The sequence below is a fragment of the Sciurus vulgaris genome, assembly GCF_902686455.1.
Source record: "Sciurus vulgaris genome assembly, chromosome: 3".
In the NCBI taxonomy this organism is placed as follows: Eukaryota; Metazoa; Chordata; class Mammalia; order Rodentia; family Sciuridae; genus Sciurus; species Sciurus vulgaris.
Window position 1 is genome coordinate 182,468,300 of NC_136463.1, and position 27,815 is coordinate 182,496,114.

At 44.4% G+C, this 27,815-nt stretch overlaps 1 protein-coding gene across 3 annotated transcripts; it reads left to right on the top strand.

Moving 5' to 3' along the window:
• The first annotated feature begins 588 nt into the window (after positions 1-588).
• Positions 589-26,609, top strand: EIF4E2 (eukaryotic translation initiation factor 4E family member 2). 3 transcript variants are annotated; one of them, XM_079132245.1, is made up of 8 exons: positions 589-744; positions 5,919-6,033; positions 7,226-7,360; positions 12,039-12,143; positions 13,715-13,867; positions 13,962-14,098; positions 20,794-20,870; positions 26,436-26,574. In XM_079132245.1, the coding sequence occupies exons 1-7, from the start codon at positions 725-727 to the stop codon at positions 20,837-20,839; spliced, it is 711 nt and encodes a 236-aa protein (XP_078988371.1). In that variant the 5' UTR covers positions 589-724; the 3' UTR covers positions 20,840-20,870; positions 26,436-26,574. The 3 variants fall into 3 exon arrangements, with proteins under 3 accessions (XP_078988371.1, XP_078988372.1, XP_078988370.1); XM_079132246.1 differs by lacking the exon at positions 20,794-20,870 and having other exon boundaries at positions 26,436-26,609; XM_079132244.1 differs by lacking the exons at positions 20,794-20,870; positions 26,436-26,574 and adding an exon at positions 15,714-15,977.
• Positions 26,610-27,815: the final 1,206 nt, after the last annotated feature.

Here is a 27,815-nt window from a genome sequence, read left to right on the forward strand (position 1 = left end):
TGACAGTGGAACATGTAGGGGAGAGGGGACCTGGGAAATATGTCCTCCCCCAAGCACAGGGTTGTTGGCTTTGGGGCTCCATTACCAGCAGGTTCACTTACTCGAGTGTGTGTGCGTGACACGCCTGGGGCAGTCAGGACCATGGGGTCTTAGGGAGTGGGGAGGATGGCCATGGGACCATCTCAGGTTCCTTACTAGCTGTCACCATGGCCTGACTTTCTCAACCTCTCGGAAAGCTTCAGGAGGCAAAGAATTAGCTCCATTCAGCTCCTGGCCCACAAGAAGGACTCGAAGACGAACCCTGGCTACCAATTATCGGGGGGTTACTGTGTTGCGTGCCGGTCACTCCGGAATCCAGACGGCAACCTGGAAAGGTAGGTCGGCGCTACGGTACAGCAGCAGTGCCAGAGGAACCAGCCCGGGGAGGCTTAGAGAGGCACCCGGCCGCACTACCGCGCTGAAGGTGAAGTCGGGTTTGCACCCGGCGGCGAGCGCAGAGACCTCGAGCGGCCGACGACGACCGTACAGATCCGCGGTGCGCAGCCGCGACGCGCCTGTGCGCATCCTCCCTGGGTCGGTGCCGAGGGAAAGCCGTCCCGCTTCGGGCCAGCGCGCCGACGTTCCGCTGAGCCCCGCGCAACCGGAAGTGGCCGGGCCCTCGCCGGAGGGACCAGGCAGAGCGGAAGTCACTCTGTGAGGTAGTGGCGACAGCGGCGGCGAGAGGATGAACAACAAGTTCGACGCGTGAGTGGCGCGTGGCCGCCCCCCGGGGCCCCTTCCCCCAACCGTTCCCCCGCGCCCGCCCCCACTGGTACTTGGCGCACACTCTGCGGCACAGGCCTCCTCCGGGGCACGGCCGCGGCCGCACGGGCCCGGGCCGGTGGGGAGGAGGGGGTGGGGAGCGCGGGTGCAGGGTGCTGCGGACCCCAGGTCCGCGGGGACCGCGGGCAAAGCGTGGGGCCCGCGGACGGGGTGGCCGTGCGCCGGAGGGAGGGGACTCCCGGAGGCCCCGCCCCGGGGTGCGGGCGCGGTGGCGTGGAGGGGTGGAGACCTCGGCGGCTTCGCTGTTTCCGCAGCCCCGCCCGCCGACCCCGCTGCCCTCACGCACGCAGCCGGTGGCTGGGGAAGGGCGCCTGCGCCCCTGCGCCCCTGCGCCTCGGTCTTCTCCTCTGCAGAGTGGGGCGGCCCCCGCGGGTAGTGGGCAGCGCGGCTGTCGGAGGCGGGGTGGCTGCCCAGTGGCGGGATTCTCCTCCGCCACCCGAGACTTTCTGCTCGTCTCCGCCCCTCGCGTTCGCGTCTCCCAGCTCCGTGTGGCCCGCGCCCGCGCTCCTCGGTACCCACTCCGATCCTCGGTCCAGCATCACAGCACGTAGGGGTACGGAGAGGGAATACAAGGCCTTCCAACAGTCTTTTCGCTTTTTTTGTTGTTGTTCGTTTTTTTTTGACAATATCACAATAATTGTATCTTGAGGTAGATTATGTTTTTACCTCCTTTTGTAATAGTCCAATCTGTCTCCTATCCGAAGACTCAGATTTCTAGTCCCAGACCCGCCCCTTGTTTGACAACAGAAAAGTCCCCAGTCTCTGAGCTGTTGTCACCCACGTTCATGTTATTACCCTGCTGCAGGAAGCCAGTCACCCTCGGCAAATTGTGTAGATTGCCGAATAATGGGGTATAAATGTAAAGTGGAATTACTGTTTATAGATAGTGACCCGGTGCTACTGTTAGAAATTGGGTTTTTTTCCCCCAATATAATGCGTACTGGTGTGCAAATTCAGGGGTACTGGGCTTCCAGCATACTCTGCAGCTCCTCAGGCGCGTTTCTTGATTGCTGAGAGTTCTCTGATTCTTGAAAAAGTGGGTGCATTCTCCGTTCTGCAGCTTAGTTGAGCCAATCAGTGTATGGACCCCTCACTCCCATTCTAAGGTCAACAATTTCTAGCTCCAGATCCAAATTCTACCTCAGTGGCGTTTTCTTGTAACCCATACACGCCTTCCTCCACTAACTTGAACAGATCAGATTGCAAACCTCATAGATAGTTTATGGTTTATCTCTCTCAATCTACCCAAATCATTCAGGATCTGCAATAAAAAAGGTAATAATGGGCTTCCACAGGCATCTTGCAAGGTGTTTCTGTTCTTTCTAATACCCTGCAAAGAGGATGTTACCTCTTTGTGTAGGTAAGGAAAATGAGGCTCTCTGAGGTTGTGTAGCTTGCCCAAGACAACAGGAAGGGCCCTTCCAGGTTTGTTGTTTTACTTTGGTTCAGGCATCCCTTGACAAAAATTAACATGGGTCATTTTAGTTATTTCTGATTATCAGCTGTTCTACTGAGCCAGACTTTTAACATTTGTCCCCTAGCTTTTCAGGAAAAAAACTTAAAAAAGGGAAAAAAAAAAAAAAAGAAAGGAAGAAAAGGGGGAAAAAACAATAACACATGCTTTCTTTTTTCTTTCTTTTGTGTGTGACAGGGTGGTGCTGGGGATGGAAGCCATTACCCCAGTGCTCCTCCATCTGCTTTCTTTCATTTAGAATTAGAAATTGAGAACAGTACTCCTGACCTTAGTTTTGATTTCTGTTGTTAAGACTGTTGTTACATTTTTGGAGTCTGTACTCTTTACCACATCACCACAAAGGATGTATTCTAGTTTGCCGAAGTCCTTCTCAAGGTGTGGTGCCTGGAGCTGGTAGTACAGTAATACTCTGTGGACCCAGAGTAAGGAGGAGCTCACACCTCCTTTACCATGTGGGTTCTGCTTCTCTGAATGTAAACAGATTGTAATTACTTTTAGGGGAAGAGGATATAGACCCATCAAATTGTTGGATCATGTTGCCATTGGTCCCATCGACATGTAAACCCCTAAGATGGTTTCTCAAGAACTGCAGTCCTACTTGTGAAAACTTGGTTTTCAGATTTGGCTTTTCTAGATATCATACTTGATTTTGACCGTAATCTATATAATTTGCTTTTTATTCTGTATCATTACCTTTTAGCCCTTTCTTAACTGTTATCTGGGCCGCTTCTTTGGCACTCATCACTTTGGTTCTTGAGATCCATGAATTAAACAAATGTTTGTTTTCTGCCACTGCTGGAAGCTGGAGATAAGATGGATTCAGTCAAGTTCCTACTGCAAGGAATGGGTGTAGTTCAGAGAGTGTGAAGAAGTTCCTGGGCAGAAGCTTAGCAAGCTAACCAGGTGCCTCACAGTCTGGATAGCCTCGGGTGCCCATTGCCTGCTTGAGCCTGTGGAGCACTGATTTTTTCAGTCTAGCTATACCTTGGCTCAAATCCAGCCTCAAGCTGGGAAGGGCAATCTCTGGGAAATAGGTTGTAAAAGATTTGCCTTATGCATAGGCTCAGGGGGCAGGTGGTTGGCTAGCTTCAGCTCAAGAAGTAAAAGCACTAGATGAAGGTGCATTAGGGATTCCATTTCCTGGCTTAGAAAGGAGTCAGAAAACAGTCCTGGGGTCATGGTAACATTGTTTCTTCTATGACAATTTTATTTTTCTTTCTAGTTTCTACTAGTGATTAGGAGCAAAACCACTAAAAAGAAAGGAGTTTAAATGCTTTGGGGGGATGACAAAAATGAGAGATGTTGGGTGACTGCCCTTTTTCAACCAAGAACTAACAAAGAGGACCCCAGCAACTTTTGTTGGGGTTGGAAGCTAAGAAAAGGAGTGCAGTTTATATCCCAATAAGGATTAAAAACTGGATTTAGATGTCCTGGGCTTAAGCACTAGAAAAACGCATAAGATGTTCTTGATTGGGAGGCAGAAAACTGGGACAGCATATAGTAGGGACAAGTGTAAACATGGGGAAGTTCAGAAGAGGGGAGCCTGATTTTGCCTCTGATGTTGCTCTCTGAGAGATTAGGAGATATTTCCAGGAGAAAGGGAGTCCTGAAGGACAGTTACTAGGGGAGGAGGGAAGACCACATGCTGATCGTAACAGGGGTGATACTGGGGACTGCAATTAACTTGATCTGCTGAAGTGAGAGGAGTATGTTGGGACCAGGCAGGAAATGCTATTGAAAGTGGGCAGGACCAGGAGCCTTAGCACCATCCTGGGGCATAGAGTGTGTCCCGTATCTCCTCAATTTGGTCCTTGTGGACAGGCACTCTGGTAGCTGATACATAGTAGGTGCTTAGTAAATACTGGTAATTTTGGATCCACAGAACTTTTGTATTAGGTAGGCTCCTTTTGAAAGGAAAACAAGCACAGGTTTAATCAAGGGGAGGAGGTATCATAAGCATAGATAAGGGTCTTCCAGAAGTCCAGGGAGGCTGAACTAAGCCAGAGATGACCGCATTGGCAACACAACCAAGCTGTCCTCTTTCCTTTTCTGCTCATCTGCTCCATTCTCTTTCTCTTTACCGGGCTTGTTCTGTTTTTGTTTCTTATTAATTCTCTTGTGGCTTTTCTTGCATGGGGCCCATGTCGCTGCCCCAGGTTCCAAATCTGTGATCTTTCTTCTCCTGGTTGAAGTGCTGAGGGAGGAATTGTTTATATTTTTGAACAAGGCCTTGAGTCATAGGCATTTGACCAAGCTGGACTCCCCTTTGGTCAGGTGCCTTTCCTAGTTTTGTCTGGCCAGGGTGGCAATGGGGAGTCATGGCGCAGTGTACAACTACCCAAGTATCTCATTCAGCTAGGGCTGTGACAAGGCAGAGCAGGCATCTCAACACACAGCTAATTAATCTGCTCTAATATTTCTCAGTTGCTTTTGGTGTTAGGCACTTTGGGGGTTTATAGGCAAAAACAAAACAAAACAAAAAAACCCTACAAATGTAGTATCTGCATCTTCATATGATAATGTCTGTGGTTATACTTGGAGTATTTCTGGTATCTTTCTTGAGATTTGCCTAATTCCATTTGACTACACATATAGTTATGAGGCCAGAAAGATGATTCTAGAAAAAAATCCCATAATAAGTGAATAGTCCAGCTATAGAATAAACGACATTCTTACCTTTGTAAACTCACCATCTGTTTATATTTTTATCTGAATCCAGTAGATTTTTAGGTAGTTTCCCTGTGCTTGAAAAAGTAACCCCTAAAGTGCAAGAGCACATTCACTCATTCTTTGAGGCTTTTATTTGCCCTTTTCATTCAACAATTGTTCAACATGTTCTTGTCCCAGGTGCAGGAGATACTGAGACCATGTAAGACACTGTTCTGAGGGAATCCTCCATCTGGATCGAGGATTGGGGAGAATGACATCTTGAAGGGGTGGTCCTGATGTGGGAATATAGGTTACTAGAAGGAACAGGAAGAGAATGCCAATGAAGGGAGTCAGATTCTAGAGGATCTTACATTTCATTGTACTTTATCAACCTGGAGGCTAGGCATCAAAGATTGAAGGACAATTGACAATTTTAGGATGAAAATTGAATAATCAGATTTGCAGTGAGAAAGATATTTCATGATGTGGAGGATAGGTAGAGATTTGTGTCAGGGAGTCCATTTAGGGATTTATCCTAGTGATTAAGATGACAGAAAAAGAGGGCCTGAACCTAAAGCATTAACAATGGGGAAGTCTAGGAGAAGTGGTAAGGAGATATGGCAATATACATAGGTAAGTTTAAACTTCATTTGCAATGCCAGAGGAGTTATTTAATAGAAAAACTCATTGTTGACTGTTTTTGGCAAAAAAAATCCTTTAACTGCTTCATCGTGTTTCCTGTTAGAAAACTGAAAGACAGTGCCTCCTAGAGTTCACAGGCTAGCTGATGGGCATTTTGTTTCATTTATCTTTCTACATTTCTTTGCCCTTCCTTCATCTCAGGTGCATTTCACAGACCTGCATTCTGAGTGACTTGGGTTGGTTACATGGTAGGTTAGATGACCTAGTAGCTCTGTTAGATCATGGAAATCAGCTTAGTCATGCAATAACATTACTTTGTCTTTCTTTTCAGCTTGAAAGATGATGACAGTGGGGACCACGATCAGAATGAAGAAAACAGCACACAGAAAGATGGTGAGAAGGAAAAAACAGAGCGAGACAAGAGCCAGAGCAGCAGCAAGAGGAAGGTGCGGGTTGTCTTGCATGGGCCTAGTTGTCTCTAGACGAGTCATGCTTGTCTTGGTGGAGTCTGTTTATTTGGAAGACACCAGGCTAACTTGATAGTACCCTGTTTTGTAATATCTGATTTTGTTCTCAAAAAATCATGGATTCACTGGAGCACAACAGCAATTGGGAGTTAGAATGTTCCTCTTGACATGGGATTACGAGGTACTGTCTGACCTGCATAATTCACCTCGCCCACCTTTAGCAAGTCGAGTTGTTGCACTTGGCTAGGCTGGGCTGCTTCAGAAGTTGCTACTGAGTATTTGAAATCATACACATCCCTCCAGACTTTAGACTCTGTAGTCAGTAATAGTCTGAATTGAAAATGACCTGGAAAAGAGAAAATTTAGAGAATGAGAACTAGGTGGATCAGCTTTTTCCTTGAGATACCAAAGCAATCATTATTTATTCTATAGTATTACCTACCCTCCAAGTACAAACATTTTCTCCTAGACACTATGAAGACACAAAGGTGAATGAAAGAGTAGCTGATATTGGAACCAGGCCCGGTGGCACACACCTGAAATCCCAGCAACTTAGGTAGCTAAGGCAGGAGGATCGCGAGTTCAAAGCCAGCCTCAGCAAAAGTGAGGCAGTAAGCAACTCAGAAACCCTGTCTCTAAATAAAATACAAAATAGGGCTGGGGATGTGGCTCAGTAGTCGAGTGCCCCTGAGTTCAATCCCTGGTTCCCCCCTCCACCCCCCCACCTAAAAAGAGTAGCTGATACTGAGCACTTACTCTGGCACTGAGCACTTTACATATACTAATTCGTTGGACCCTCTCAGCAGCTCTTTGAGATGGCCATTATTAATTTCCCCATTTTGCAGGTGATAAACCAAGACACAAGCAGATTAAACAGTTTGTCCCTCTTAAATGATTAAAGTATCCTGGAGGAGGCAGTGTTTGGACTAGTCATAACAAATAAAAATGCCCATGATACAGAGCCAGAAGAACACAGATAAAGTGTTATAGGAGTTGAGAAACATTTAACCACTAGGGAAATTTACTGGGAGAGCAGAATCTTGGAATCGTTGTAATTGAGATATATTCTTTTTTAATTGTAAAAGTAGTAGGGAGTAATACTGTTACATGTTTCACAGTCTCAGAGCATGTGACAAATGCCCAGAACTAACCCACCTTCTTCACTTTCCAGGCTGTTGTCCCTGGACCAGCAGAACATCCCCTGCAGTACAACTATACATTCTGGTATTCCAGGAGGACCCCAGGCCGTCCCACCAGCTCACAGAGCTATGAACAGAATATCAAGCAGATTGGCACCTTTGCCTCTGTGAGTACTTAGGGGTTTAATGGGGTGTGCCTTGGCAGAATGCTCATGCCTGTGTTTCTGTTGCTGTGTTTATGTACACTTCTGGTAACTTGTTTAACATTCTGGTTTCCTTACTCAACTAACCTGAGTTTCCAAGGTCAGACTTGTTTGTCCTTAGGTTTCTCATTAGACATCCATTGTTCACTGTAGAAGGGTATAATATAAAAATGTTTTTTTTTTTTTTTTTTTTTTGTGGTACTGGGAATTGAACTCAAGAGTGCTCTACCACTTAGCTACATGCATACCCCTAGCCCTTTTAATTTTTTTGAGACAGGGTTTTGCTGAGTTGTCCTAGGTGTTTCTTGGACTTGTGATCCTCCTGCCTCAACCTCTGAGTTGCTGGGATTATAGGCTGGTGCCACTGTGCCCAGCCAACAGGTTGGTTGGTTTGTTAAACCTAGGGGTGTTTAACCATTGAGTCATATGCCCGGCCTTTTAATTAATTAATTAATTAATTTGTTAATTTTGAGACAGGGTCTCATTAAGTTGCTTAGGACTTTGCTACGTTGCTAAGGCTGGCTTTGAACTTCTGATCCTTCTTCCTCAGCATCCCAAGTTGCTGGGATTACAGGCGTGCACCACCATGCCTGGCTGTAGCTGACAGGTGTTTTTTGTTTTTTTGTGTTTTTTTTGTAAACAAATGGGGTACAACTTGTTTCTCTGTTTGTACATGAAGTAGAGGCATACCATTTGTGTAATCATACATTTAGATAGGGTAATGGTGTTTGATTCATTCTGTTATTTTTTTTCCCCTTTCCCCGCACTTGACAGGTGTTTTTTATGTAGATATATTATTTGTTGAGTTCTTACATGCAGAGTGTGTAATTGGGGGATACAAAATTTTAAAGTACATGGTCACAAAATTGGACAATAAAGTTGAAAGCAAAGTTTGAAAGGTTTTTTTTTATATTTAAGAGCTTTCTATTAGGATTTGGTTATGATAGTAACTGTCATAAAGTAGCATCTTTTTCCTGTGTTTAGAAAGAAAATGAAATCTCTAATAATTATTTTTTGGGTGCAATGAATACAACAGGTTCTGTTTTATTTCTCAGGTGACTAGATTTATGAACTTGGAGGTACTAATTGAAGCTAACATGAATCTGTTCAACAAAGATTATTACACACTTTCTGTGTCCTGTACATTCATTCTGTGGGCAGAAGCAGATACAGGATTTGTCACTTTTTAAAACTTATTGACATATTTGTCCTGTTTCAAATATAGAACTGGAAAAAAATACTAAAATTGTACACATTGCAATAAGCTAGTAAAGAGGCAAGACACAGTAAATAATACGACTTTATGTAAATTCTTTTAATTGTTAGAGTAGTCCTATGGTGTTAGTGATATTATCCATATTTTACAAATGAGGAAAAAGTGAGACCTGGGTAAAGTATCTAATATAAGGTCTCAAGTCCTCTGCTACTGACTTGATTAAGTGGGAGCCACTTTTGAAACTCAGTTCAGGTGGACTGCGAAGGGAAGATTTCAAAGTCCACACAGTACACCCAAAAGCAGGGCAAAAGGCTACAATTTCAAAATTGTCCTTATTTTTCCATTTATTATTAATCAGATATACATATTTAACTGGTAATAAATTGTCTCTTTAATATGAGATCAGCAGTATTTCTATGCTGAGTTGATACAGTTTCAGCCTGGTGCAAATGATTTGTTTGTCCTGTGCTGCCTCATCACTTAGATTTAGGCTTGTTTGAAATATTACAAATAGCTTGTACATTGGTGCATATTTGGTTCAAGAAATGTTTGTTAAGGTACTGAGGATGTGGCTTAGTGGTTGCTGGGCATGCATGGGTTCAATCCCCAGCACCACAGGGTAGTGAAAACGTTCAGTGAATGAACTCAACTCAAGACCCTAGTAGTGTTCCGAAAGAATTATGGAGCCTATTCTTGGGAATAAGGCTTGTTTGGGGATTTCTTTTCTTTTCTTTCTTTTTTTTTTAATGGTACTGGGGATTGAACCAAGAGCACTGTACCACAGAGCCACATTCCCAGCCCTTTTTATTTTTTTATTTTGAGATGGGGTCTTGCTAAATTACCCAGGCTGGCCTTCAACCTAGAATCCTCTGCCTTAGCCTCCCAGGCAAGTGTAGCTACTGCGTGGCTGGGAATTTCTAATACAGGATAAACAGTGCATGGAACTGTAGGAGAGGCTTGGCTCTGGTGCCTTTGGAGTTCCAGGGAAGTTAGGGTCCATTCCAGCTTGGGGAAAACTGCCTTGGAGCTGATAGGTTTAAGATTGAACTTAGAGAATTGACAGATGATGAGAAAGGAGTTCTAGGCAGAAGGAACAGTAGACTTCAGCTTTTGAGTATACATGCATTTCTAATATTTCTGATCACAAAAGTTTGAATTGCCTGCTCCGTGGGAATGGTAGACAATACAGGTAAAGTGGCAGTCCTTATGTTATGAACGCTTGATGAATCAGAGAAGAAACTGCACTGGGGCATCAGTTTTTATCAAGGACTTTGTCAAATTCTTTGAAGTAGTTATGAATATTGCTAGTTTTTTCTTCCCCCTTGTACAAAAAAAAAATGTGAATTTATTGTGCTTGTGAAAGAGGTTGTATTTTGTTTTCTCTCCTTATAATTTATATGTTGAGTGATTTGTCATCAGATTCTTGGGTTAATACCTTTTTAGTACTCACTGGATGTGTGAAAAGTGTTTAAAGTCTGCTGTCATATAATTCAGGGCATTTGGAAGTGGTTCACAATATTAAATTCCTCACAGAAGAAATTATATTGTGAAACCTTTTATCAAATCTAAAGCAGTATTTCCCAATGGTTCTTAATCCTAATATTTAACAGCCTTTAAAAGTTCTTGAAATTGCGGTCACTAAGAATGCAGTGTCTTAAAATGGAAAGAGCAGTGGGCTTGACCATCCCAGAGCTAATCTATTCTGGTGCTTGACTGCATGCTTGAGCAAGACCTGAAACCATTTTCTCAGCTGTAAAATGAGGAAGATAGTTATGATGGGGATCCTTTTTGCACTTCATATTCTGAACTTTATTTTTTTGTTTCATTTGGGTCTTTTGAAAAGAAATCTTTCAAAGTTTAATAATGTTTCCAAAACTTTCCTTTATCCCTCTTGTGGTTGGAGTGCAGCTTGTGCAGTTTGGATGTAAGATTGGGAGACTGCACTGTTGGAGTGGTTTCTTGCTACTACATTCCTCCAATTCTAATTCAGAGGGAGCCACTGGTTCTGGTGGGTGTATACTTTGTATTCTTTTAACCATGTTAGGCTGAATAAGACTTTAGATTACTGCTTTTTTGGTTGTTTGTTTGTTTGTACTGGGGATTAAACCCAGGGACACTTTGCCACTGAGCTACATCCCCAGCCCATTTCATTTTTTATTTTGAGACAGTGTCTCTCTCAGTTGCTGAGTCTGGCCTCAAACTTAATCCTCATGCCTTAGCCTCCCAAGTTGCTGGAATTACAGGCATACACCACCACGCCTGGCTAGATTACTGTTCTTTGTGTACACATGACCACTTCATATTCCAAACCACTGTGTACAGTTAAGCCTGTCAGTTGCTGAGGTGTGGCACTGCTTGAAGTCCTAAGAATAGACCTGTTCCTGACTTGTTTTATATGTGTAAAACATTTCACATGTTCCTATTCCAGAGAGAAACTGAAGGAGAGAACCATTGCATACAGTATAAGGTCCGGTTCTCCTCATTTGCCACCCAAATCTTGAAGTATGATTTGAATGTCTGTCGGTATCTATTTTCTGTCATGCAGTGATGGTGTCTTGCTGTGTGTTGATTTGGCCTCCTCAGCACGGTGTTGGCAAACACTGGCAGTTTCTCCTCAGGCTGTCGCTTTTTAAGTGTGCCTCTTTACTGACCAGTACTTAGTAGGTGTCCTCTGCAAATTACAAAGCAGTAGTGCCTCCATCAAGACACTGATGAGAGAAACAGGTTGAGTATCAGTGAGCAGACATTTGATAGAGAAGTATATCGTTTTCTATGAAGACCTGAAGGAGGAACAAGGAGAAACAGTTTTAGCTAAGGAAAGGGATGTGAACCTTACCTCTGAGAGAATAAGTCCTGTTTGATTTTGGACTGTCCTGGCCTTAGTAAGGTTATGCTGGTACAGTGTAGTACATGTAGATGCCTCTGTTGCTTAGACTCAGTAAATAGAACTAAAATGTGTTTTGTCCCAGCTAAGGCTGTAATTGCCAGTTAAACAATCTTTGATCAAGAATTGATATGGTTCTGAAAAAGGCATTCAGGATGAGGCTGTGTGGCATTTATATACCTCAAGACTAGTGGATTTCCATCATATAGAAAATTGGTCTGCACATGACACATTCCCTACAGCTTCAGTGGGAAGGTACATATTGACATGGTGTCATCTCCTCAAACTCCTAGCAGAGGCTAGCAGTCCTCGTCTAGAGTTTATTCTTGTGTTGCCAGGGTGCATTTTTCTTTGGTCATAGTATGTGGTAGACTTTTCCTCTAATACACCTTCCTTTTCACACAGTGCTCCACATGGAAGTGTCCTCCAAAGAGGAAAGCTAGAGCAGAGTGTCTTCTATGCCTATGTTCTCACATCTTTGGAGGAATTCAAAGAAAAAGGAAAAGATACATCTTTGGTATTTTGGGGTCTTCTCTCTGCAGGTGGAGCAGTTCTGGAGGTTTTATAGCCACATGGTACGTCCCGGGGACCTGACAGGCCACAGTGACTTCCATCTCTTCAAAGAAGGAATTAAACCCATGTGGGAGGTAGGACTGAGGGCCTTGGACTGCTTTTTGAGCAATTTATTGTTTGTTTTTTAAAGCCCTACCAAGGTTAAAACTATTTTAAAGTGTTCCCTCAATTGCAACACTATTTGCTATACCCTGGGAATCTGGACCTCGGGGGACGGGCGCTGACGCCATTGCCTGATCATGTGGATTGGTGCTGGGTGGTTTTAAAGATGATAGTATTAACTCAGATGGTGTTACAGCATTAAAGATTTTTTTTCAAAATTGCCCTTATTCACCTATTCCTATAGTGTGTGCGTGTATGTGTGCAATACTTTTACATAGCATAAAGTGATAAGAAAATAACAGGCCATAACTGGAGATCCACAGTTGAGCTCTGTGATATCTCTTTGCTGAGCCACTAGGTGACTGCTGGCATAAAGCATCTCTCTCTCTCTCTCTCTCTCTCTCTTTTTTTTTTTTTTTTTTTCTTAAAAATATAACCTTTAACCTTTATTTATTTGTTTTTATGTGGTCCTGAGGATGGAACCCAGTGCCTCGCCCTGCTAGGCAAGCGTTTCACCACTGAGCCACAACCCCAGCCCAGCATAAAGCATCTCTTCTGATGCCAGGGCATTTTTCTAGAAGATTATGTGGTCACGTACACCCACTCCCCATATTTTATGCAGTTTGTTTGTTTTGGGTTTTGGTATTGGGGATTGAACTCAGGGGCACTTTATCACTGAACTATATCCCTAGCCCTTTTTATTTTTTATTTGGAAACAGGGTCTTGTCCAAGCTGTCCTTGAACTTGTGATCCTCCTTCCTCAGGCTCCCAAATTGCTGGGATTACTGGCATAATCCACTGTTCCCAGCTTTTATGTATCTCTTATTGTTAAATAACCTCTTAGAACTTATTTACCTTTCAAGCTTCATCTCCCATCACCTCTAAATCTGTTCTCTGCAGTTAGATCCTCCTATTTGCATCTCACCAATTCGCAGTTTATACACAAACATATTCTTTGTGGTGCCTTCGGTGCCCTCAGCTGCTTTACCTGCTAACTCCTGTTTCCCTCAAGACCAGCTTAAATGCTTGATCTTGAGTGTTTCCAGCTGTCAGGTTCTTACTGTGCAGTCCTCTTGTTACAGCAGCACTTGTCAAACTGCTTGGCTGTAGTTATTTTATTTTTATCTTTCTCCTTTTGGACCTAAGTAGATTCTGGGTCTTTGTATACTTGGTACTTGGTGACACTCAGTAAATTTGTAGCAAATGAAATGAAATGAAATGTTTGGAATCTAACATTTCATTTTGATTCCTAAAGTAGTTCTAATAAAAAGGGATTATTCTTTAAAGGTCTGTCTAGCCGCCCCCCCTTTTTTTTAATGGCTTTTACCAAGAATACCTGCCTTGTTTTTTGTTGTTGCTGCTACTGCTTTTCTCCCTCATCTTACCACCTTTTTTTTTTTTTTTTTTTTTTTTTTTTTTAATGTTGAAGAACTGGAAAGTGCAACCAGACTTAGTATTTAAGAGATTCTTGGCTTTGTACTGCTTTAGTGGGAAATAAAAAGCTAGGAACCATTATTTTAGCTATAACCCTTTCTTTTTATAGGATGATGCAAATAAAAATGGTGGCAAGTGGATCATCCGGCTGCGGAAGGGCTTGGCCTCTCGCTGCTGGGAGAATCTCATCCTGGCCATGCTGGGGGAACAGTTCATGGTTGGGGAGGAGATCTGTGGGGCTGTGGTCTCTGTCCGCTTTCAGGTAAGCTACCTGAAGCCAGTCTGCTTTCCTGTGTTGCCCTTGCTTGCCTCCTGCCTCTGGTTTGCTTTGATGATACCTTCTGTTCTCTCCATAGGAGGACATTATTTCCATATGGAATAAGACTGCCAGTGACCAAGCAACCACAGCCCGAATCCGGGATACGCTTCGGCGCGTGCTTAACCTACCTCCCAACACCATTATGGAATACAAAACTCACACCGACAGCATCAAGTACGTGTTGGGGGTGTTGGGGGGGACAGGTCCCTGAGCTTAGCAATAGTCTCCATAGTTGGGCCCAGAGGCATATGGTCATACAGGAGACTGGCTTGTGGAAAAGGGACAGACCAGCCCCCTCTAGGCTTCTGGCCACGTGCTGCAGTTCTTATTGGTAAGGCTTCCTGCCTACCTACACTGCAAGGTGCTTTTGGGGCAGAGAGCCCTTCTGCAGAAACCCAGTGCACTTTTGTGGGCTGTCTTGTCTTTCCTATAGTAATCACTCTCTGAAAGTGAAAGACAAAGTACTTTTCTTTTTCCACTGTTTTTAAAGATAATTTTACTGAACAATAAAGCCCTCTTCCCTACCCATCCCTCACCCCACTTTTGCATGTCTGTTTAACTGTTAGCTTCAGTCTGTTTTCTTTGTCCTGGGAAATTGTTACCAGGAATGAGGACTCCATTCCCTGTGTGTAGAGCTGAAGTCAAAGAGGAAGCAGGGTAGTGTTTGAGAGAGGAGAATCAAAGGGTAGATAGAGGCCACTGGTGAGGCTTGCTCCTTCAGCAGTCAGGTGTGAGAAGTAGGCTCAGATGATTAGAGAAGGGCGTGAAGGGTGGCTGCCAGAACCAGCGAGCTAGGAGCCAGGCCCATAGGTTTAGTTTTTCCTGTGGCCCCCAGTCAGTGTGTGCCTTTGGCCAGACTCTGCAATTCTATGTTTCCCCAGCTGTAATAATAGGACAGTAATACTTACCAACAAGGCTTTGGTGAGACTGACTTAGTCTTTGTAACTGAGGGTCCTGGGAGAGCCCTCTGAAGGCTCTTTTAGGGCCAAATATTATCACTACTGTCATCATCATCTTTAGTAATAATGTCATCATCATGCAGTTCTTACCAAGACTAGTAGTGAGCCCAGTGATTGTGTTCAGCAGGCAGACCATTTGGGACTCTCTTTCCCATGGATACACAGGTAATGGTGTGGGTGGAGTTTGCTTATACCAGCTAAGTGCCAGCTTTTAACTGGGAACACTGCCACGGAAGTTGGTCCAAAATCACATGACTGGCTGTGACTCCTAACCACCAGCAGTTACTATCCAGCCTGGCCCTGGTTGCTTGCCTCAGCAGTCCTGTAGTAGCACTGTTCTTCTCGAGGCTGATCTGTCTTGCTGTCTGTTCGGGGATAGACACAATTTCCACCCTCCTACCAGCTTCAGTCCAGGCTGGAGAGATCGACATCATTTTCTGGGATTCTTATTTTCAAGGTTCTCAAGTTTCCCCCACTCCACCCCACCCATCCCCAAAGCCAACTTTGCACCTAGGTAGGGAAAGGGAAAGAGGCATTTTTCATCAGCTCTCCCCTCTCTGCTGTTCTCCTTCTAATACCTTGAGGCAGTTCATCCTAACTGTTATAGAACATGCGTAGGTCCTCCCAGAGTCTAGGAGAGCGTGTGGACTTCCACCACAGTCTGCTGGAAGGACTGGCCTACTGCACGCTGCTTCCCCAGAGACCTGCCTCTGGGACTCCAGCCCTGCAGCTGTAGGGCCAGAACACCCTCCTCGAGACCCAGATGCCACTTTCCCTTGTGCCCCCCTCTCTTTCCTCTCCCAATGAGCCACCTTTTGCACTTCCACTAGAATGCCAGGCAGGCTGGGCCCCCAAAGGCTCCTTTTTCAAAACCTCTGGAAGCCGCGGTTGAATGTGCCATGACCCTCTCCCTCTCTGGATGGCACCATCATTGAAGCTGGCGTCATCGGAGTCTCTTGTTCTGTTGGCGTGCCACCTGGAAGACCCTTCTGTCCTGGACGAGAGGAGTGGAAGAGCATGTTATGCTTTGAGAACAGGCTGACACACAGCAGCTACAACAACAGCTGAGATCACAAATAAATGGTGCTAAACTAGCTTGTCTCATGCTCTTGCTCTTTATGGTGCATCAAGATGTGGCCTTTTGGACTGACTGTCACCATGTTAAGGGATGGCACAGATTTCATGCAGAGCCATCCAGGGAATTCAGCCTCATTGCCATGAGCCATTATGTAGTATCATGTGGTAACTTTGTTCTAGGACTGCTGAGGGCGGACATAATGAGGTGACACCTAGCTCTCAAAGTGAGGCCCCATTTCCTGGTACTTGAATTTAGTTCCCATTTAGACAACGTTGATGACCAGCCCAGAGTGGCTTCTGATTTGAATTCAGCTTGATAGTCTATAAAGTTTGGAAGGGGGGATCGTTGACCTTTGCTTTGCTAACTTCCATTTGCTTTTACTTCAAAGAAATGTCTTGCTTGGAGGTAAAGCCCCGCTTCTGTCCGTGTGTGGCTGACAAACATATAGCTTCTTTGCTTTGTGCTAATGGGGTGTTCTCACTGGTATGAAGCTGTCTAAGCCCTAGACTCTTTGCCAGCCTCCTTCCTTCTGCTTTCCCTCTAGAGCCAAATCATCTTCCTCTGCTCGCCCTGCTTCCTAATCTCAGGGTGGTAACCCTCCCTTCCTCACAGCCCAGTATTCCTGTGCCTCGGGGTCTAGAGTGGGGAGGCTTTCCTCTGGTGTGAGTTGGACACTTAGGAGAACGCTCTGTGCACATATCAGCCTCTTGTGTGCTTTGTAGCTTTGGCTTGTATGTGCTGCAGCTTGGCATTCAGGAAAATTTCAGCAAGCCTCGTGTTACTTTAGTTTTTCTTAGAAGCTACCACCAAAATCAAACATAGTCATTTTTGGAAATTTTGGGTCAGGCTGCCTAAGAGGATCTCAGGAGTGGAAGAGGCAGTAAGGTTGAGTTTTCCAGAATGGTCTTCCACTTTGGCAGCAGCACCCTGTGTTTGTGCTTTCCTGACTTACCCCAGCCTCCATTTGGCTCCGGATCCCACAGAACACACATTGGGACTAGCACCTTGGGTTCAGATGTTCTGGGGACATTTGTGTCATTTCTTCTTTGTTTATTGTGTTCCCCAAAATTGGTTGAAGTACCTAGAATATGGGAGATTTGCTGGGATATGTTTTTAGCATTTGTCAGAAAAGACCTCTGGCCAGGTGTGGTGGCACATACCTGTAATCCTGGAGACTTGGGAGACTAAGGCAGGAGGATTCCAAATTCGAGGCCAGCCTGGACAACTTAGCAAGACCCTGTCTCAAAATAAAAAATAAAAAGGCTGGGATGTAGTTCAGTGGTAGAGCACCCCTGGGTTCTATCCTCAGTATTGCAAAAAAAAAAAAAAAAAAGACCTGGCCCTTTCCCCCTACCTTCCACTATCATGTTGCATGCGTTGACCTTAATTTCAGCTACATTGTAACTGCCTAGGGGATGAGCTTGATGTCAGAGTAGGAGTCCTTCAGAGAGCATCAAACCGACCTTGGGACCCCTTGGGTCCCAGCCACATGTGAATAGAAGTCAGAACTGGCTCTGCTTTGCTCACTTATTGTGGCTCTTCCATAGGTGTGACTGTTTTGCGTCAAGGAACAGCAGCTGCTGGAACTTGAGAATTGTAAGGAGAATGAAGGAAGAGCCAACAATGGTCTTCCAAGTATTCTGGAGTTTAGGGCTCCTCAAAGGGTAGGGTGAGAGGGTGTTGAGAGTGCCTTAGGTTCTTCAGGCAAGTACTCCTCCCTCTAGCTTGCCACATTTTGGTCCAGTGTCCACTGTCCATCACCTGTTTTTCTTGTCAACCTTCCTCCAGTCCATACTGCTTGTGGCCTTTTCCTGCTGCAACCCTAGGTGAGCCAGGAGTGTTCACTGTCCGCTGCCCACTGAAGGGGTGATGAGCTGCTTTGATGTGAGGGCTTTGTTTGTCCTTGTTGATTGCCAGTGACCCCTAAGAAATACGAAACTCGTTAGTTTTTGCTCAGGTCCTGTCTCCTTTTAATAAGGCCAGTTCATACATCCTTTTAATGAGTTCTCATAGGTTTGAGACCTTGTATCAAGTGACTTGCCTGGCATATGCTCTGCTTTGAATATAGACCTCATAACAGCCAGAATTGTGAGGCCATCAAGATAAAGCTGGGCATAGAGCCATGAAAAACAGCACTGTCTTATATGAAGAATAGTCTCATTGATTCTTCTGCATCTGGCTTGAAATGGGAAAGGGGAAGACAAAACAGCTTCCCATAGTAGACTGCCATCCTGGGAAAGACTGGCTAGACTTCTCTGCAGAGTCAAGGATAGGTGATTCCTCTTTATTCTGGAGGAGACAGATTGAATTATGGTGACTTTCCTTAGCCATGTCTCAGTATCATTGTATTTCAACACTGAACTTGAATATACAGGCAAGAACCAACACAAGTCCTTCTCCTATCAGGACTTAAAATCATAACCTTTGCCCTCAGTTGCTCCATTATGGTTACTGGCCTGGCTTTGTGTTTGTGATCTGTGCCACCATGCCAGTACTCAAAACAAGGGGAAGTCTGGATTGGCAGGAGTCAAAATTCCATGGGCGTTGCAGGCTGGCTGAGTGCACCACCCTGACCCTTCAGGCTTTTGGGTGGGAGGTTGGGGGGGTGGGTAAAATATAGAGTTACATAGAAATGATCTCTCTGCTCTCAGAATTTGCTTTCTGGTAAGTGAGGTGCGATGAGTGGACTTGAAAAGGACTCTTTGTTTACTGTGTCATTGGAATTTGTTCAGAATTCCCTGTTAAGGTATGTTGATCTTGGTGATTCTGATTTTAATAACTCCAGTCATATGACACTTTTTCCATTTAACTTGCTCTTTCTTTACCTTGAAAAGAAGAAAGTTTTAATTTTACCTCATATGCCTAGGCTGCCAGATAGAAAGTAGCTGGAATATTCACACCTGACTTGTCTGTGAAAATAAGAGTGATTATACCAAAGACTGTGGCCAACTATTTTTTTTCCACTGAATTCATGCAGGGAAATTTCTGAATCCAGATTCTTCTTGCCAAGGGTTAATGTATATAGTAAAAATATTTCTGAAGAAAATGGGAAGGCAGTTTAATACTGAATGGGCTAGAGGGGAGCTCTGAAGTCCACATTGCAGGCTCTTGACCTAGTGAACTGTTGTGTGGTAGGTACAGTCCTTTCTGGAAACAAAACGACACATAAGATGAAACTTTCAACACTGCTGTGTAATTTCTTGTCGATACCTAAGTTGTTTAAAAAATAATTTAAATCTCACTCTTAGAAAGAAAGGGATTTCTCTAGTTTGTTGCTCAGTTATTGGATTTTGCTTTGCACTTGTCTTCATTTGGACTAAAGAGAACAGTGACATCTTCCAATATCACTCATGAGCTCACAGAGTATACCTCGTCACCATGTCTCCAGAAAGGACTATGGAGCATACATCTTGCTGTGGATATTGAGTTTGGGAGCTGGCAAAGACTGGTGTGCTTGTCAAGTGGTCTTCATGTTTTTCCTCAACTTGGTCAGTGTATCCTAGTAGCGTTGGTAATATTCTCTAAAGAAATCATTCTCTTATAAACCATTAATTATAAATGCTGCTGTTCAAAAGAGGGAACTACTAATGAAATTGTTGTAAACATTGCCTAGAAGATTGAAGTGTATACCAAGTCTCTATTAAATCCCTCCTTCCTACCTCCCTCCCTCCTTTTCTTCTTTCCTTCTTCCTTTCTCTCCTTCCTCTCTCCCTCCCTCCTTCCTGTGCTGGGGATTAAATCCAGGTCCATGTGTATTCTAAGCAAGTACTCCACCACTGAGCTACATCCTCAGCCCCCCCTCCTTTATTTAAAAACAAAACAAAACAGAAAAGTTACCTGTAGAAGATCTGATGAAGAAGTGTATTGTGTGGTCATAACATTAAATATGTAGTGAGGGACATGATATATTGTCATCCAGGGTGCTGTCATCAACTTAAACCAAGAGTGGAATAATTATTATTAAATTCAGATTTAAAAGAATCAAATTTTATATATAATTCCTAGGGAACCTAACACTTAGGGACCAAGAGGTGGCCAGGGCAAAAAAGATAGGAAATCAGCTCCTCTGAGGACACTGGAGATGGGTGAAGCTTCCAGAACCCTTGGCAATCTGTCTTCTCTTTTCCTTCTTTATCCAGCAGTCCCCAGGAGCCTGTTCACAGAACACTACCCTGCAAGCATGTGTGCCCCTCCAGACACATTGCTTAGCCCTTCCTGACTACAGTTTCTAAATTGAGTTAATCAGCCTGAAAGTTGTAGTGAGCATTGTTCCCTGGAAATTTGATCTGCCATGACCTACACATCTTAAATTCTAGGATAATACTTAGATGCGCATCTTAAGAAACAACGTGACACAGGGTCTGAGTTTAGAAGAGTTAAAAGATTGAAAACGTGAAAAAGAAAATGGTATAGTTTCCTCATTGCATTTTTAAACATCATAATGCAGTTGAGTACCTGGCTATACCTGCAGTAGAAGGCCTAGAAAGGTTGTCGCCACCACCTGTTCTGGGGGGCCCAAGGCAGAAAAGGAAGGAGGGGCTGCTGTCCTTTGCTGCAGTGAGTTGGAAGTGTTTCCCATCATTGCTGAGCTGCAGCTCTGACCTCAGAGGATTCCCCTGTAGCCTTGTGGAGCACTGGCAAATCCTTGAGGAATAGTGAGAGCCAGCCTTGCCATGTGGGGCAAGCTGCCCCGACCTGTGTGGGGGGAAGTGCCTCCTGCAGTTCCAGAGGCCAGGAGGGCATCTGAAGTGGGAGGTGGGTTGATGGTGCCTGCTCTCTGTTCAAAGCGTGTGATCTGAATGTGCTATTGTTTTTTGTCTCTGGTTTGCCAGGGCCTGGGAGGAGTTTCATGGCCTGGTGAACAGCAGCGGCCGCTGATCGGACGCTCCCCCTCTGTCTCTCACTCAGGGTAGGGCCTTGTCTACCTTCTCTGTAACCCTGTGACATACCTCTCAGCCATGAGAGCCCTCTTCCCAAGGGGATGCCCTCTGCCCCATTACTCCCAGTTTGCCTCTACCAACACTGAGCCTCAGAAACATCAAGCCCCATACTATTGGGTTCCTGTTGTCCTTGGTCCCATCTCCTGGGGAACCCTTGGGCAGGTCACTTAACTTATTATACTTCTGTTCCCATCTGGAAAACCAGATTCCATGGACCAATAGGCCTCTGAGTTTCTAATGTTGACATTTCCTAATGGTAAATATTCCCCAAACCGTTTTTCTTTTTGCTCAGATATGGCCATTTTTAAGCCGTTTGCTATATCCTGTGGCTAAAAGGGCAGTTCCACAGGCCTCACTATGGGTTAGGTGAGAGGTATGTCCCTTGTTTGCTGGTGTTGTCTGTCAGTTGCGAGGATAGATTTATATAAATTCAGAGACTTATCAAGTCTGTGGAGGTGGGGTGGATTTCAGGGCCATGTAAGAGATAGTTGCAGGTTGTACCATAACTGGACCAGCACATGTTTATTGGCAGGAGGGACACTGAGCTAGGGAAGCCTGGTGGCCTGGTGCAGCTGAAGCATTCACTTTAAGAGAGTTTATATTTCAATCACAAAGCACCCAGTCCAGCCAGACACAGTAATGCATGCCTATAATCCCAGCATCTCAGAAGCCTGGGACAGGAGGATCACAAGTTCAAGGGCCAGCTTGGCAATTTAGCAAGACTCTCAAGCAACTTAGCGATAACCCTATCAAAAAGGACTGGGGATATAACTCAGTGGTGAAGCACCCCTGGGTTCAATCCCCAGAACTCAATAAAAAAATAATGAAAAGGACTGGGGATAGAGCTCAGTGGATTCATAAACATACACCCAGTCTGTGTCTCGCCTTGTAAGATGAGAGCCTGCTTCTGGACATCAAGCTATCCATACCACTCCTGTCCCTGGGAAACAGGTATTTCTGAAGTTAGAACAGAATGCCTTAACTGCAACAGCTGCTTTAGAAGCCCACCTTCCCAGAAAGGAAATGAGGTTTTCCCAGAAGAGGAGACTGCATTTCTCAGGAGAACTGGAAGACAAGTGATTCTATGGGTCACAGAAGCAGGTAGTGAGGGATCTGGGTACCAAGTGGTTCCATTATGATCTAGATATGAGCAGTTGCAGGGTTCCTACACACACTGATGGTGCCCTCTTTTAATAGTTTGATTACATTATTATAAATTCAGGTCTTAAATGACAATACCAGGTTTTAAAAATTCCAATTTAAAAGCTTTCTCCTCAAGATGTTGTCAGTGTAGAATTCCAAGATGGCTGCCAGTATACAAAAGAAGGAATGAAAAACATGTCAGCTCTAATAGTGGATAAGTTATTGACATGTGGGCTGAAATATAGCAAATACTTGAAAGAAAATAGTAAGTTAAATTTTCAGAAGCATGGCGGTATAATGGAATTGTTTTAGTAATATTGCCTTATTTTACTTTTAGTATTCTTAAAATCAGGATGCTTATAGTGAATGTGATAAGGAAACGTTTTAATTGGAAGGGTTTACTTCTTAAAGTATATCAAATTAAAAATTGGTCCACCAAGCTGGGTCAGAATGGAAAACAACTTAAAATGAGTCCCTTAACAGACTCTAAATCCCCAGGAAGAGTATCTTTGAATTGCTTTGAAAAGCCATATACCTGCATAATTGCTTTTGTATAGTCCTTGTTCTTTTTGTGGCTTCCCCATCTTTTTTGTGACTTGATGGTTTAGGTGTTCTCTTTGAAGCACAGCCTTGGGAGTCAGTAAAGAGTGTTTGAATTTAAACCAAAGAATCAACTCACTTCATTGTCTTAGCAGACTTTAAAGGAATTCATATTTCATCTGCTGCCTGAGCCTTGCTTTCAGCACAAGGTGTGCTAAGATATGGGTGCCCTGCCATGATTGTTTGATCTGCCACATTAGCATCCCATGCTACTTCAACCATCTCTTGTGCATCCTTTTTTCCCTCTCTTCCAAAAAGATCATGATCAGTGAAAAAAATGGGCAGAAAAACTGCTATATAAATAATTCATAAATCTCAAATTTTTTCCTCAACTTATCAGCTATTTTATGTCACTGCCTATAACTGCTAGTATTTTAGGATTATTTTATTTGAATTATATTACAAAATAGTACAGTTCTTTAACCATGACTTCAATAGAAGTCCCAAATAGCCTCTGGGATAGGATCCTGTTACTTACACAGCTGGCTGTCTTGCACAGGACAGAGGTCTGTATTGTTGGGAGGTGTCTTGGCATGATTGCTCAGTGGGAGATGAGAGATGGAAACTCACCCCCACTGAATCTGGAAGGAGTTTGCAATTTTACTGAGTATGCAGGGAGCAGAGAGAAAGCCAGAATTGTCCACTGGGGTAGACTGCTGATAGTCAGGGAACATTTTCCTGAGGACAATGTGCATGTTAGTCAGTAGGCTGACCATCAGCACCCCTTCCCAGCTACTCTTCAGCGCAGAGACTCAGGTGGGATTCCTCCTTGGATGACGCCCAGCTTTCACCTGAGGACCTGGAATTACTTTAGTGCTCCTACTGGGTGCTAGCACAGTGACAAGTATCTCCAAGAGGGGAAGTATTCTGCTGACTTGCCCCTCTCTCGTCCACCTGCAGGAGTTAATTCCTGCCTTCACTCATTGTTCCAGAGCTGAACTTTTCTCTTTCTCTCTAGAAATAATATTTTGAGGCAAAATGGATTATGAAGCTGGTTGAGTATTTGGCTCACAGTTTTTCCTCTGGGAATGTGAATTTAGAAGCTGTGGGACTGGGAACACTTGAGTCCTGTTTGGTACCAAACATAGTCATGCACCATCACAGCACAACCAGAGGGCTAGGGAACCAGGAGGCCAAAGGGGCTAGCTTCTGGTAGATTTTCTCATTTCTAGTTTGCTTTTAAAAGAAAAAAGCACAGAAAGAGAAAAAAAAAAAAAAATTGTCTGTTGCCTTTGCCACTTCTTAACTACATTTTCCCTTACCCTGCCACCTAATCTCTGTGCTGCAGCCTGGAGGAAGGCCTCAGATGAATATTAGTCCTCAGCTAGTTTGAGGTGAACACATTTCTTTGATTAAATTTGGCACCGAGCTGTTATGAACCCACTGTTTTTAGAAAGGCTGGATGATAGCCACAGGCCCTCAGTGCCACCAGCACGAGGTCACCTGTCCTCATTACTTTGTTCTGTTAAATCAGACTCTGGGAAAACTTGGCTGGATTCTCTCTGGTTCTTTTACTTTTCTCCTCCCTGTTTCCATTTTGCAAGTGGACCTTACATGATAGGAGTTCTTAGAAGGAGTTCTGACTATAAAGAGGCCTCTAATAAGAGAAGTAATTAGACTATTAAATATTTGAATGAAAAGTGTAGAACTCTTCTACTTTTCTGCTACAGAGAAAAATCCTGTCCTGTGCAGGACAGGATTTCTTTTCAGAAGATAAACTGAGCAGCTAATGGCAACAGTTGGCTTGAAAATCCTCTTCTTCACACCACTACACAGGTGGACAGCTGCACACTCACCTGCCATCTCCCTGACTCCAAGATAGGTAATTGCAGTCAGAAACCCTCAGCCTCTGCCTGTCTGTGCATTCTTCAAAAGAGGGGAGTGCCCCTGGTCCTGGTGCTGCACACTTGGAATCCCAGCAACTGAGGACCTGAGAAAGGAAAATAACAAGATTCAGGCCAGCCGGGCAGCCTTATTATCTCAAGATAAAAAATAAAAAGGACTGGGGATGTGGTAGAACACCCCTGGGTTTGACCTACAGTTCCAATAAAAAGGTGGAATCTGTTCTGATAGACCATTGCCATCCAGTGGCTCTTGAGCATAGTGGTGTCATACAGAAAAAGGAATGGAATAGAGCAGACCCCATATAATTGCTTTCTCTGAATTGCAGGCTTGGTGATAAGAGCACATCATACCTCAGGACTCAGAAACGCACATTTAGCGATTGTGCCTGCTTTTCACTGTGGTGTGATCAAATCGATTTTGTGTCATTCTTTACTATATCCCTTTATCTCAAAGGGATCTGTCCTTTTGAAAATTTTTATAACACTAGTCTTTTAAAATGATGGCCACCCATTAACTTTACATTCCTTGTTTGGTTGCTTCAGCAAAAGTAGTTGAAATGCTCAGCAGCCATTGGCTAATGGATCACATGGTCAAGTGCATCAGTTATAAAAAGATCTGTGGACTTTGGCAAGAACAGCAGTTTCTGCTGAGCCCGAGCCCACCTGCACTGGTCACCTCCCCCCATGTACTTGGCCAGTCATTCTCTTTGTAGTGGGGTTCTTGTTCCTGTCCTCCTGCTGCCATCAGCTAGTAGCAGGAGAAAACTGCCATTCATCTGAGCTGAGCATATCTTTCTAAATATTTATTTACTGTGGACCAATTGTCACAAGCCTGGTTAATAGTGAGAATTTCTATAAATAAAAATTAAAAGGAAAATAGTAACTCCAGAAACTAGATTAATGAGAATTTCTGGGCATATTTAAACCTGAAGCACTGGGCTAGAGCAGTAGCCAGGTGGCCTTTAAAATCCCTGGGATTTTGAGATTTGGATGGTGCTATGACCTGCTAAGATGTCCTTGGACTTCTAGTGAGGACAGGAAAGTTTACTAATGAGTGGCCGCATCAGCCTGAGTCCAGTGAAAGCCTGCTAAGAGTGTATGTGTTGAGACCTGCCCCCACTCATGCTCCTCTTCGGGGGATTAGAGCTGTTTCCAGAGTGAAGGTGCCTGGAGGACAGGGCTGGGGTTGTTGCTCAGTGGTAGCACACTCGCCTAGCATGCATGGGGCCCTGGGTACCACCCTCAGCACCACATAAAAATAAAGGTATTGTGTCCACCTACAACTAAAAAATTTATTTAAAAAAAAAAAGGGGGTGCCTGGAGCAGCCTCCTATTGTATTTTAAACTGAAGAGGGTTGGTTGGTTGGTTGGTTTTATTTATCACATGCACTGTTAGGTTTAGTGTGTCTCCCTGTATGCTTTACTTCATCTGTCCCATTTCTACTGTGCCCCTTCTGTGCCCTGCCCCAGGTAACTGCTATTGCTGGTTTCTTATGGAACCTGTAAGAGTTTCTTAATGTCTAAGCAAGCAATGTGTGTAACCTTATTCTGTGCCTACTCACACAGGTGGTAACTATGTACATACACTGTTCTAGGATCAGTGGATCTTGGGGATCTTTCCATATTAGTAGAAAACTTACTTTTTTTTTTTTTTTCCCAGCCTCATAGGGTCACATTGTACAAGGAGGCCATGACATTGATATTTAACCAGCCCCCTTTTCATCTACATTAGAATGGTTTCTAATCTGTTGCTGTTGCAAACAACTGAAGGACATTTTTGCAGGGACTTGGAGGCAGGTTGTTGTTTGTCATTAGACTGGCAGGGAAGGAATATCCTGGGGTGCAGAGAGTCCAAGAGCTTGGGTTGGATCTCCCCCTATATGTGTGTGGTTGTGTCTAGACAGTCCAGGTATTGAATGCTGTGTTTTCTCCCATTTTCTTTTTCAGGGACAATTCAAGCTTTCGAAATACAAAAATCACATTGTGAAAGTACACAAGGTGGCAATAATCCTTTTCTGTATGTGTGCGTTTGTCCGAAATGGATGGAAGGCCTCTGCCAGTCCTTCCGTCTGCCCGCCGAAGGGACGTCCGTGAGCTGTGTGCTCCCCTTTTGCACTCGTTCCTGGAGGACAGATTCCGCTAGACACCCTCCAGCATCGCTGACTTTATAAAGCGGAGAAATGGAAAACGTGACTTTGTAATAGACATTGTTCTTAGTGGCTTCTGGGAGGGGGGAGTGCAGCCTTTTGTTTCGCTGTGTGCTGTCCAGATGCCTTCCGGGTGCTCTGTGCGCTCCTCTCCTGCTGTGCGAAGGGCACTGTGACCATGTGGACATGCTGGAGCTGTGGATGAGCGTTATCAGTATTATGATCATCTGTGCATCAAGGAACAGCCTCTGCAGAGTCCCAGAATAACCGAATGCCTCTACCAGCTCTGCCACCAAGTTATTGGGACCATTTTCTTTCTTCCTCTCCCACAGACCACCAGTCTCTGAAAATGTGTAATTGATGTGATGATCGCCTAGGATTTTGTGTCCTCTCTCCTGCCTTACGTCCTCCAGTTTCCCTCCTGTGGGACTCTTTCCTCCTTAGGCACTACTGCACTTAGAAATGTAACCTGGTGGGAACCCTGGTTCTGCTGGCATGGCTTATAGAGTATATGCCTTGGTAACTTGAGCTTGAGCAGAACCCAGTTTGGTAGGGGGTCAAATGGTAATGCAGATTCCAAGTGCAGGATTTGGCACTGAGGGCAGCGATGGAATCATTTTCCCCTATGAGCAAGGCATGTGTGCCAAGCCTGCTTCCATGGGTTCTTGTATGCCCCTCACTGAGGAAGGGAAGTGATAACTGGTATTGCCAGGTATTAACACTTAGTGTGTATATTCTACAACCCTGGAGAAAAGGTGACCTTGCTGAATGGCTTTTCGCATGGCTGTGCCTGTCTGTGGTGGTTGGAGAATCCTTTCAGTCCTTATCACTGGGTGTGTATGTAGCAGATGCGTGCTGACCCACGTTGTCCGCACAGAGCTGGCGAAGGTCACTGCAGGCATACTTCTAAAATAACCAGTCCCTCATCAGAGAAGCCACGTGGTCTGACCCTAGGAGGACTGAAGTCAGAGAGGTCAAAAGAACACCTAGGATCCAAGTAAGTAATGAGCAGCCTCCAAGCAGCACTGTCTTACTTGGCTCTTGTGAGCAGAGATCGTGTACCTTAAATTAAGGCCTCTCCTTAAAACATATCCTTGAAGCCTGGGGGATCCTTGGCCACCTGGTCTGAGGAATTGTATGAGAGTGACAGGTGTTCCCTTATTATATTTATCTTCCTCTC